Source organism: Hakea prostrata, chromosome 11 (assembly GCF_041222555.1).
Source record: "Hakea prostrata isolate BN-2017 chromosome 11, UWA_Hpros_2, whole genome shotgun sequence".
Lineage (NCBI taxonomy): Eukaryota > Viridiplantae > Streptophyta > Magnoliopsida > Proteales > Proteaceae > Hakea > Hakea prostrata.
In genome coordinates, this window is record NC_142610.1 from 16,978,006 (window position 1) to 16,989,196 (window position 11,191).

General features: G+C 42.8%; 1 protein-coding gene and 1 pseudogene across 1 annotated transcript; both read right to left on the reverse strand.

Annotated features, from left to right (window-relative positions):
• Positions 1–791: 791 nt before the first annotated feature.
• LOC149000450 (uric acid degradation bifunctional protein TTL-like) lies at positions 792–4,491 on the reverse strand (annotated as a pseudogene).
• A 5,351-nt stretch (positions 4,492–9,842) lies between these two features.
• Positions 9,843–11,191, reverse strand: LOC149000451 (uncharacterized). The gene is made up of 2 exons (XM_089139168.1): positions 10,719–11,191; positions 9,843–10,398 (listed from the first exon to the last, which is right to left on the reverse strand). The coding sequence occupies exons 1-2, from the start codon at positions 11,189–11,191 to the stop codon at positions 9,843–9,845; spliced, it is 1,029 nt and encodes a 342-aa protein (XP_088995294.1).

Below are 11,191 nucleotides of genomic sequence, written 5' to 3' on the forward strand. Positions count from 1 at the left end.
TGTTGATAGGCAGGAACCAACATGTTCTTCACAAATTTCACAATTCCTTTACTGCTTTGCAGCAACTACACTCATTTAACGGAAGCAATCCCGGAATCTGGCCATATTTTCTTACTAAGGTCATCGTGGTTGAGTAAATCTGAACTCACTGATTACCTGCACTGAGTCATGACTTGCTGAAGCTCAGACAGGCAAGGCCCCTTGTCAGGAAAACCATCCTACATTGTTTTTGGGCATGAACTCATTTTCAACTTGTCCCCATCATACAGGTATCACACACATCACAACTTATATGTCTGGTTGCCATTGATTTGACTCTAGACCGAGCAAACTTCAAAGCACAAGCTTGAAGCTTTTCCTGATCACAAGCTTTGCATCATAAAGACTTACAAAAGAAGAAGTTCACACACAAAAGAACAGGAATTTAACTAAAATAGTACATGAAAAACTACTTGGGGTCAAACTCAAAAGATTTAGGCATTAGGGTGAAATGACACAACTGGTATATATAGGAATCAATGATTGAGAATTTCTCAGTGTGAGTTAATTCAAAGCACACCTTCTGAGCATATGTATATTGCGAGATTACTTGCCATTAAAACCTTAATTTGGAACATAATAGGCCAAGAAGGGAATAATCAGGCACAGAAAAACTCTTCCAGAAAACTACAGCAGAAGCAAAAAATGCAAAGAAAAGCATTTGTGCGCCCCAATTTATTTATTTTGACATTCTCAAACATTTCATAATTCCACAGATTGTAGCAACGTCTGGAGGAAAAATTGAACCTAGCTCAGACGGTGTGTAGTGAATGAACGGAGACAAAGAGAACATGAAAGTGTTCTGATCTCTGAGACTCCTTGATCTCAAAGACTATGGAGACATAGAGATAGAAAAGCCATCAGGACAGTACTTCCCAGTATTGAAATTATCCGATAAAAACCAGGCTCCACATTGTCCACAATGCTCATCAGATGGCCACTACTTCGTCATTGTTTGTAACTGATGAACCCTGAAATGTCCAGCCCCTGAATCTGGACCACCAAACAATAGGCGTAGTTGAGTTCCTTTCCACATCTCCAGCTGTACCTCAATGCCAGCACCAGGAGAATCCACGAGACACATCAAGGACATGGGTTGTGATGGGAGGGCGGGTCCTTACTGAAGATTGAGAAGCTTTGCTGGCAAGAGCTCAAGAAGCTGCAGTCAGATGGGCTCCAATGATGTTCATACGATCTTCAACAATAAAATGTTGACTGAGATCAAACTTAGAATTTGAAAAAAAAAATGAAACATACCGGGAAGTTTCGCTAACTAAGACACAGAACTGTACTCGTCTTCGCGTCTCAACTTGAAACTGGTGACAAAAATTTATGCTGCAATCTATGCCCATTATTATTTTTATATTTAGGTAGTCAAGACTTTCCTTGATGTAAAATATTGTCAAAGTTGATCAGAAGTCCATTGTCTATTAAAGTAATTGAAGACAAGATGTGGCCAAGAATGTGGATGAAATGGGTCAAAATAGACAACTACTTGCAGTGCATGGCCCCGTAGAGGATGAAGGTAAGTACGTTAACCATGCATGGTTAGGATTGATTGGACATAAGAGTTGTCCTAGATTTATTATTAAAGTGAAGTGAAGAGAAAAGGAGGATACCTTCCTATTTTTGTGACTTGTGTGGAAGAACGTTGCCTGCCAGCTGAAAGGAGATGTTACTAACTAGTGAAGAGCTTGATAGCGTAGTTCTGTTATCTTCATCTGCTCCTGTGCTGCAATCTCAAACTCAACCCCTATTGGGTCTGTTTGGGTAGCGCTTCTGTAAGAAGACGGAGCCAACATGAATAGAGTGACCAACTAGAAGCAGATTTGTGTTGAAACAGATGATGCATAAATAATATTTGTATGATGCAGCTGACATATGCATAACAGCTGGGGGTACCACATATGTACATGAAACTGCACACAATTTAATCCACTAATTCTCAGAAAAAAATTACAACTTTCTTCTAAGAGAAGAGGTTGCCAAAAGGTCAATTGATCTGTTGGGTTGGGTTTCCCCTCCATGTGGAGGATGGCCCATTACTTGAGTTAGCCCATATGCTTTATGGCCGGGAGCAATTTAGTCATTTTTTTTACAAGTTAAAGGAGGACTAATTGCATGTTTGTTGAAGAAGAAATAGAGAAGGGGGAAATCCCAAATAGAGAGGATAAGAGCCCCAATCCCTTTTTGAGTGTGCCTGTCCAGTTTCGATCAAACTCATCATCGGATGGTCATCCGGTGCCTGATTGAGCTGAAATTTGGACTAGAGGTTGGTGACTTCTCGTTCTTCAAATCCAATGGTGCGATTGTGAATCTGACCTCGAAAAGTCGGTGTGATTTGTTACGCCTTTGTGCCTTTATTTGTGATGAGATCTATCTACTTCTTAGTTTCATTCATCATTGGAGTTCATACAATGGTGTATGCCAAGAACTATTGTTCAGTGGATTTTATGACTAGTGGATTTTTTGGTGGATTGTGGTCCGGTGGTTTTTCCTCTTCACATTGGAGAAGTTCATGTTAAAAACTCCTTTGTGTTATGTGTTTTTGTGATTTTGTGGAAATCCTTATAGATGTGTTTGTGATACAATTTGCAACAAAGTTGCGAGAAAAGTATATTGCCAAATATTGTTCGATAAATTGCCTCAAGAATATCTATTTGTCTATTTCCTAACAGCTTCATTCAAAAAATGGAAGAATTGATTTGTTTCCCCTGTTGTTTGTCAACATGGTGGTTGAGTTGTTCGTTCCTTCCCCATCATGAACAACAAATCTTGAGTTGGATCATATTTTCACTTATATCTTGGTGCAAAAGATGATTTCATTATCAATAATCTCTCTAATGTCTAAACTCTGTTGCTGTCTAAAAGAATCATGCTCACTCTTAAAGAAGATATAAACTTTTAGGAACATCACTTACTAAGATCTCATCGGTTTTGGCATTAAACTTCATCAACAATTTCAATCTACTTCTACTTTCTTTTCTAGTACATGCCATTATGCCATAGGTCATTTTCTTTAGAAATTGATGCTTAAAGATCCAATCCCTCTAACCCCACCCCAACCATCCACTCCCAACAAAAAATAAATAAATACAAAAAAAAAAAAAAAAAAGCACTCACAAAAAGAAATAAAAGAGGAAAATATGTTAGTGCCAACTGAACAAAATAAACACACAAGTACGGGAAGAAGAGTCAAGTTACCTTCAATTCTGCAAGAACTTCAAGTGTACTCTTACCAGATGGCACATATAAGAAAAACAAACCCAAACTTTTTCCTCGTAATGAGAATTCCACTCAAATAGTTCCCTCGCAAACATTTTATTTGAAATCATGAAATTGCACATAACTAAGTTCTGAAAAAAAAAAAAAATTGTTAGATGTGTGTAACAATGGAGATGGTAAAGTACTAGTATGTAATGAGAACATTAAAAAAAGATGGAAAATCTATTTCTTTAGTCTACTAAACATATTTAATCACATGTGATTCAGACAATTACATCATTCATCAAGGCATCAATTTTCGAACATATATCTGAAGAATTTCAATGTCCGGAAGTAAAAAAAAACACTAAGGAGGATGAAATTAGAAAGCCGAGACACAAGGTCTGATGAAATCACAATGGAAGTATGAAAGAACTTAGGAACCCATGGGACTAGTTTGGTGGACTAAGTTGTTTTTTAATAAGATTAGCAGGCACGGGGAAAATGCTAGATGAATGGATGAGAAGCATTGTAGTTCCAATTTGATGCGTCTCAATTAAACTTCTGGATTGACTGAGCCTCCTCTCGTATTCAGGACGATGAGTCCTGCAATAAAGGTTAGATGCGCTGGCTTGTATGCCGGGTAGCCTTCTCCGATGGCAAAGTTAGACAATGAACAAAGTGAGGTCTCGTGCAAAAGCTACACAAGATTATACTCAGAGTGTATTGGATGCTTACCGAAGAGGTATGTCCCCTATCTTATACTGTTAATGTTATCTTATATGCATTTGGTAAGTCTATTCGACGGGGGTTGTCATATCTCCTGAGATCACGCCTTCCTGTTATTAATCTCGTGCAATCGTCGATGGAGTTGACTTTCTTAATAGAGAAAGGTTGCTATATTAGTCGAGCGTTCATCGTGCCTTGATCAATTCAGTCGGTTATGATCCCGATTGAATGTGAAGCCCCAACCGGGTATAACTCGATGGGCTAGGAAACCCGTGCCATGAGGTGACCGACTGGATGTGAAGACCCGTCCGGGTCTGACTCGGTTGGGTATGAAACTTCCGTATCATAAGCCCCCTATCCCGATCGTTGTTCACAATGTTCGGGATAGTAAGGAAGTTGAGCCATCGGGTGTATTTAACTTCCCGGTCTTGATCTTAAAAAATCCGTCTTACGCCATATTCCTTCAAGAACTGTCAAGTTTTTGAGAGAGTACTGGCTATCCAGGATTGAGGTAGCCATCGGGTATTTTCCCGAGTAACTACGTGTAATGTAGAGATAGTGTGGTTAAGAGTAGGAGACATCTGTTCGTGCTTGTATGAGCTGAAGACAATTGTCAGGTCACGATCATCTTATCCCAATCATTATTTTATCTCATTCGGGATAATGAGGGAGTCTTTTCCAAACTGATAAACTTGTCATTTGTCCCGACCAATGAGAGAGTGAGAAACCTCTTGTCTTGAGTGTTGTTCCACATTATTCAGGAGAATGAGGGGGTGTTGCCCTCGGGCGCATTAAATGCCTGCAATGAAGTGACTATCGGTTTTCATAACGGTTTTCCTCGAAGTCCTCTTCCAGTATGGGCTTGCCACGTCAAATAGCTACGCGTAGAGTTATAATGACTGCCTCGGGGAGTTAAACCGTCTCCCTTTCTTGAACCGTTGATCATTAATCGTTGTAACCGTTCGATCAGGAAGAGTAACGCTTCTTCCGGCAGTATAAATAGAACTCTCTCATCTTCGTTTTGATTTACAGTTTCCTTTGCTCTCGGCTAAGAAAAGCTCCCGACTAAGCTCTCGAGATCTTTTCAGTATTCAAGCAGTAAGTTCTTTCTTCTTTTCCATGGCCCCGAGGAGAAATAAAGTTAAGAGGCCAAAAGTGAGTTTGAGGGGTTTTAGGTTTAAGCCTAAAGTTCTCATTCTCGTGCATCGGGAAAAACATCGTCGGGCTGAGGGATATGCAAGTGAAGGCGACAATGATCAGACGAAAAGGTATAACCTAACCGGGGACCGTCTGAAAGACCTTCACGAGCAATCTTCAGACGACGAGAGGTCCCGCTCTTCTAGTGGCAGTTCTACCGAAGATGATGATCCTCAGGTCCTTGAGGAGATTAGGGAGATGAACCGCAAGGATAAGGAACTCCAAGCTTTCCGGGCCATGGCTGCTCAGGCCGCTCAGGATCAAATATAGGATATTCTCAGTGTTGAGTCTCGGGAGGGTCCTGAGCAGGCCTCGGGCTCCGACTCTGCCGTTGCTTCTGATTCTGCCACTACTTCTACCCAATGTGTCTTGAGGCCTGAGTCTACAGCCACCTCTCGGGACCCTTCAGCTCATCTCCCCAAGCTTTCCTGAGGACAGACGTTCCATCCACGTCCTGAGTCTCCAGTAGAAAAGCCCCACCTCGTCCGCCTTTTCAGCATCCTAGTGGTTTTCGGGGAGCTATCCCCCGCAAGCCGGATCGGAAAACTTTAGATCCTGCTACCTCGGCGTTGGCCTAGTCCTAGCCTTTGAGCCCTTGGCATATTGACTTTGTTCAAAATTCTTCGGGACTAGAGTTTTACCTTTGTTCCCTTTTTGCTGAGGACTTAGATAGGTTCAAATCCAGTTTTGGTATACTCGAGGGATACCAAGTTATACTCCCGATGGACGAACAAAGGGTGAACAGTCCCCCGAGAGGATTTTATCCCCTATATTATGATGCCTTCATCGGGGGGCTGCTTCTCCCTTTACATGATCTCTTTGTTGATTTCTTAGGACATTATGAGCTTAGCCCGTCTAACTTGATCCCGAACAACTGGCGCATCATGATCGGGTTCGTTGGTTTCTGTTACGCCTTAGGAGTTTTCCCGACCTTTGGCATGTTTCATCATTTTTATTCTTTGCATCCCCACAACCAGCGTGGCTGGTTCTTGCTTTCGAAGAGGGTTTCCTCTTCCTTCCAAGGAAATTTCATCTTGAAAGATTCTCTCCCATCCACTACCAATAAATGGAGGGAATTTTTTCTGTTCTTTAAGCCACCTGCTCCCGAGCCCTTCCTCACGTAGTTCCAGGAGAGGTCCAAAGAAGATTTTGACTGCCTGAACTTTCTGGTCGATTTGGATCCCGAGGAAGAGGAATGGGTCGGGATCATTAACCAAGTCGAGGATGACGAATTTGCAGTCCATGGGTACTCCATGGAATATGAGTCAGTCCTTCAGCTGTGGGGTTTCTCCCCGGGTAAGTTTTGTTTCTATTGCTTTCATTTTGTATTCCCTGTGCTGACCTGATTATATCTCTTTGTTTTGCAGTGGCCCATAATATTTCCGATGAAGATCTAATGACTGCAGCTCTCAGGGGAATGGACGAGGCCCGAAGGAGGAAACCTGTAACAACTACCAAGGCTTCTTCCTCTAGGGTCCTGAAAACAAAGGCTCCCGTTTAGGGTTCCGCTTCGGCTAAAGCTTCTGTGGCCAAGGGCCAAACTTCTGCAGCAGCTGCTCGATCGGGACTGAGAAAAGTCCCAAGAAGAAAGCACCTTCCTCAGGAGGTGAAAAACGAAAGGCGGAGGTGGTTCCTCGTCCTCCAAAGAAGGTTCGTATCTACGAACCCGAACATGAAGTTGCGCCTTCAACTTCAGCTGGGAATCCCGACTTTAATTCGGTTTTTTCTGACTCGGTACACGCCGAGCAGTGGTTGAACAATGCCACTGAAGATGCTAATCGGGAGTACTTGCGGAATCTTCCCAACCGTGATTTTTTTAATGAAGGATTCATGTAATGCTCTTTCAATTCAATCCTGTTCTTCTTCTCTTTTTTATTTCTTGTTGTCTAATGCTTCTTCTTCAGGTATGTGGCCGGGGCGGTTCACATTTTTGCCGACTCCATGGGTAGGGCTCGGGACCAGGCTAACCAGTTGGCGCTGGCTGAACAGCTTCATCAATAAGCGAACGTTCGGGCTAGTCAAGCGGTGGTTCGGGCTGATCAAGCGGAGAAGAAATTGGAGGAGGCCGAAGGGAAAATGGCCAAGTTGAAGAAAGAGAGGGATGACTTTTCCAATAGCAAAGGCAAATACAAAGGGAAAGTCACTGATCTTGAAAAGAAACTTGGGAAGGCTGCCAAGGATATGAGAGCTTTTGAGGCTCTCCTGGCCCAAGAAAGAAATGTGAATGCGCAGCTGAGGGATGAACTAGCTGAACTGAAAGCTTCGGGGGCTCAAATTTTCAGGCGGAAGGTGTTAGAAGATTACTTTGCCACCGAGGAAATCAAAAAATTATTGGTGGCCATTGCCACTCCCGTCTTCAGAAGAGGATTGCGCATCGCCTTCAAGAAGACACTTCAACAAATAGAGCTTCCTCGTCCCAAGGAGCTGGAGAAGCTTTTGGACCCTCAGTTGTACGATGAGCTCAAGCTTCCTCGGCCAGAGGGTCTTCCCGAACTCCAATTCATCCCATTCCCTATTGCTACCGACTACATCGATCCTCCTCCTTGACACTATCCCGAAGAAGAAGTGGAAGAGGAAAAAGGAGAAGAAGAAGCAGAGGATGAGGAAGAGGTTGAAGGGGAGTTGGAGGAAGATGTTGAAGATGATGGCCCAGAGAAATCCTTTGCTGAGGAAGAAGTCAGGGGTTTCCCTTTTAATATTTTTTTGGTGGATTTTTTTTGTTTTTTTTGGGGGTTTTTTTTTAAATTTTGTTTGTTTGTTTTTTTTTTTATTTTTTTTATTACAAAACAAAATAATATAGGAAGAGTGTTCAAAGTCCATGGGTGCTCCTCATAATTATCAATCAAAGGGTCCATAAGTCTCTTCGACACCGTTGCTGACACTAAGGTGTCCAACAAAGGTTTGGTTGAGCCTACTTTTGAAGAGAACCCTCCCGCAAGCCCCTCCTTGAAGATTGATTGAGAAGCTTGAAAAAATTAATCACAAAACAAAAAAAAAAAAAAAAAAAAAAAAAAAACAGATCTTCGACCACAATTTTTTGTATCCCGAACCATGTAATCCTTTGTGAATGAATTTTTGATTAAGTGTTTGGCAACTATTGTCTTTTAATGATCGGGAATGCTTCATGCTTAAGTCCTTTCAAAGGCGCAACAAGACCGGGGTGGACCCGAATTACTTGATAACTGTAGAGAAAATGTTAAGTCCTTTAAAAGGTGCGAGACATTCGGGATGGATCCGAATTACTATAATAACTTTTAGAAAAAGTGTCAAGTCCTTTAAAAGGCGCAAGTCATTCGAGGCGTACCCGAATAATGCAAGTCCTTAGATAAAGGTGCCAAAAATAAACGGGAAGGACCGAATATGTTTATCATTAGGAAAAAGATGCAAGTCCTTAATAAAGGTGCAAATAGACCGAGATGTACCCGAATCTTACTTTATTAAAAAGTGCTAGTCCTTAGGAAAAGGAGCAAAATAAACTGGGAAGGACCCGAAAATGCCTACTTCCTTTTTGAAAAAGGTACAGAGCTATTGATAGAACTTTCTCAAGTTGGTGGAGTTCCATGACCGATCAATCGGCTTTCTATTCTTTGAGTCTTTCAGTCGGTATGCTCCCAGTTTTGTTTCTTTGTCAACCAGGTAAGGTCCCTCCCATGTTGGAGTTAACTTTCCTTGATTTTTTGGATCGGAAGCCCCAATTCTTCTCAGCACTAAATCTCCCGATCTGTATCTTCAGCTTTTGACCCGGGAGTTGTAGTGTTGAGCTATTCTTTTTTGGTATAACTGATTTCTTTGTTGTGCCTTCATTCGGGTTTCTTGCAAGAGGTCTAAGTTTTCCCTTAGGCCCTGGTCGTTTTGATTTTCATCAAAGGTGTTATAACATAATGACCTGGCCAATACTTCCACGGGAGCTAGGGCTTCGGTTCCATACGCGAGGCAGAATGGAGTTTCTCTAGTTGGGGTTCGCACTGTAGTCTTGTATGACCACAGAACACTCGGGAGTTCCTCGACTCACTGTGCTCGACTATCCTCCAGTCTCTTCTTAATCCCGTCTAGAAGTGTTCTGTTGGTGACTTCCACCTGTCCATTGCTTTGAGGGTAAGCAACTGAGGCGAACCGATGTTCAATGTGATATCTTTTGCAAAAAGATTTGAATCCCGCTCCCTCGAATTGTTTTCCATTGTCCGTTATGAGGATTCGAGGTATCCCGAACCTGTAAATAACTTTTTCTTCAAAAAATTTCTCCATTTGCTTTTCTGTGATGGAAGACAACAGTTCAGCCTCGACCCACTTCGTAAAGTAGTCTATGGTAACCACAAGGTACTCCCGATTTCTTGAAGCCTTCGGTAACTTCCCGACGAGGTTCATTCCCCACATTGCGAATGGTGTCAGGCTGGAGATGGGCATCATGGGGACTGTTGGCACCTTTGGAACATTGGCGTGTTTTTGGCATTGTCCACATTTACGAACGTACTCAACAGCATCTTTTTTTTTTTTTTGTTGGGTTACCCCCCCCCCCCATACCTTTTGTGCTGGGCCCCCGCCGCTCCCTTTGCCAAAGCCTTTCCACCCATGTGTGCGCCGCAAATTCCTTCATGTATTCCTGCTAGAGCATAGCTAGCTTGGGAAGGCCCAACACACCTTAAGAGTGGTTCAGTGAAGGATCTTCTGTATAACTAGTCCCCAATGATGGTGAACCGAGCCGCTTGGTTCCTTGTTCTTTTGGCTTCTTTTGGATCAGTCGGGAGAATATTATCCCGAAGATAACTTACCAAGGACGTTGTCCAGTCGGGTTCGCTGTTGATCTCAAAAGCTTCTATTTCCTGTGTACTCGGGCTATTTAGTTCTTCAATGTAAACTGCCAAGTCCAAGTTTTTGTAATTTGCTAAGGATAACCGGGAGAGTTCATCTGCTTTTTCATTCTCCTTCCTGGGTATCTGCTGGAAGGTTACCCGATCGAAGAGAATCTGGAGTTGTTCAACTTTGGCCAAATACTTGGCCATTCTCTCATCCTTTGCATTGTATTCTCCCTTGATTTGGTTGACAACAAGTTGAGAATCACTTCTCACTTCTAATTCCCAAACCCTGAGAGCTCGGGCCACTCGCAAGCCAGCTATAACAACTTCATACTCGGCTTCATTGTTTGAAGCTGGGAAGTTAAATCTCAAAGCATGGCTGATCGTTAAGTTCTTAGGACTGCTGAGTGCCAGCCCCGCTCCCGATCCAGAAGCACTGCTTGAGCCATCGACATGTAAAGTCCAAGTGTTTGATGATTTAGTAATAGCTGCATGATTCTCATTTCGTGGTAGACGGCTTTCCACAATGAAATCGGCCAAACCTGGGCCTTTATGGTTGTCCTCGGTTTGAACTCGATCTGGTACTCGCTAAGCTCCACTGCCCACCCGACCATCCTTCCAGCCGCATCAGGTCTTTGAAGTATTTTCCTTAGTGGGAAGTTGGTCGAGACTATTATCGGGTGTGCTTGAAAATAGGGTCTTAGCTTTTGTGATGCCACCAAAAGAGCCAAAGCTTGTTTGTCGACATCCGGGTACCTCGTCTCAGCATCTATGAGTACATGACTCACATAATAGACCGGGTTCTGGATTGTCTCCCCTTTTACCAGTATAGCACTGACTGCAATTGGTGAAATGGCAAGATATGTAAAAGGTTCTTCGGTTACTGGTCGAGCCAAGATAGGTGTTGTCCCGAGAGACGTTTTTAGTTGCTCAAATGCCTGTTGGCATTCTTCTGTCCAATTGATTGCCCCCGAACTAGGTGTAGCCTTTAATGCTTTGAAAAAAGAATTGCATTTCTCCCCGGCTCGGGAAATGAACCGGTTTAATGCTGCTACCCTTCCGGTCAAACATTGGATTTCCTTTACTGTGACAGGCGATTTCATCTCGATCAGCGCCTGGATCTTCTCCGAGTTGGCTTCGATTCCCCGTTGAGAAACCATGAAGCCGAGGAACTTCCTAGAAGAAACTCCGAAGGCATATTTCTCAGGGTTTAGACTCATCTGGTACAT

Bases quoted from the DNA above. Each gene is read 5' to 3' on its own strand.
- LOC149000451 (XM_089139168.1), bottom strand. From the start codon at position 11,191: ATGTACCAGATGAGTCTAAACCCTGAGAAATATGCCTTCGGAGTTTCT. The intron at 10,399-10,718 runs GTACCCGGATGT...TGGCTCAAGCAG, and splicing joins CTCATAGATGCTGAGACGAG to TGCTTCTGGATCGGGAGCGG.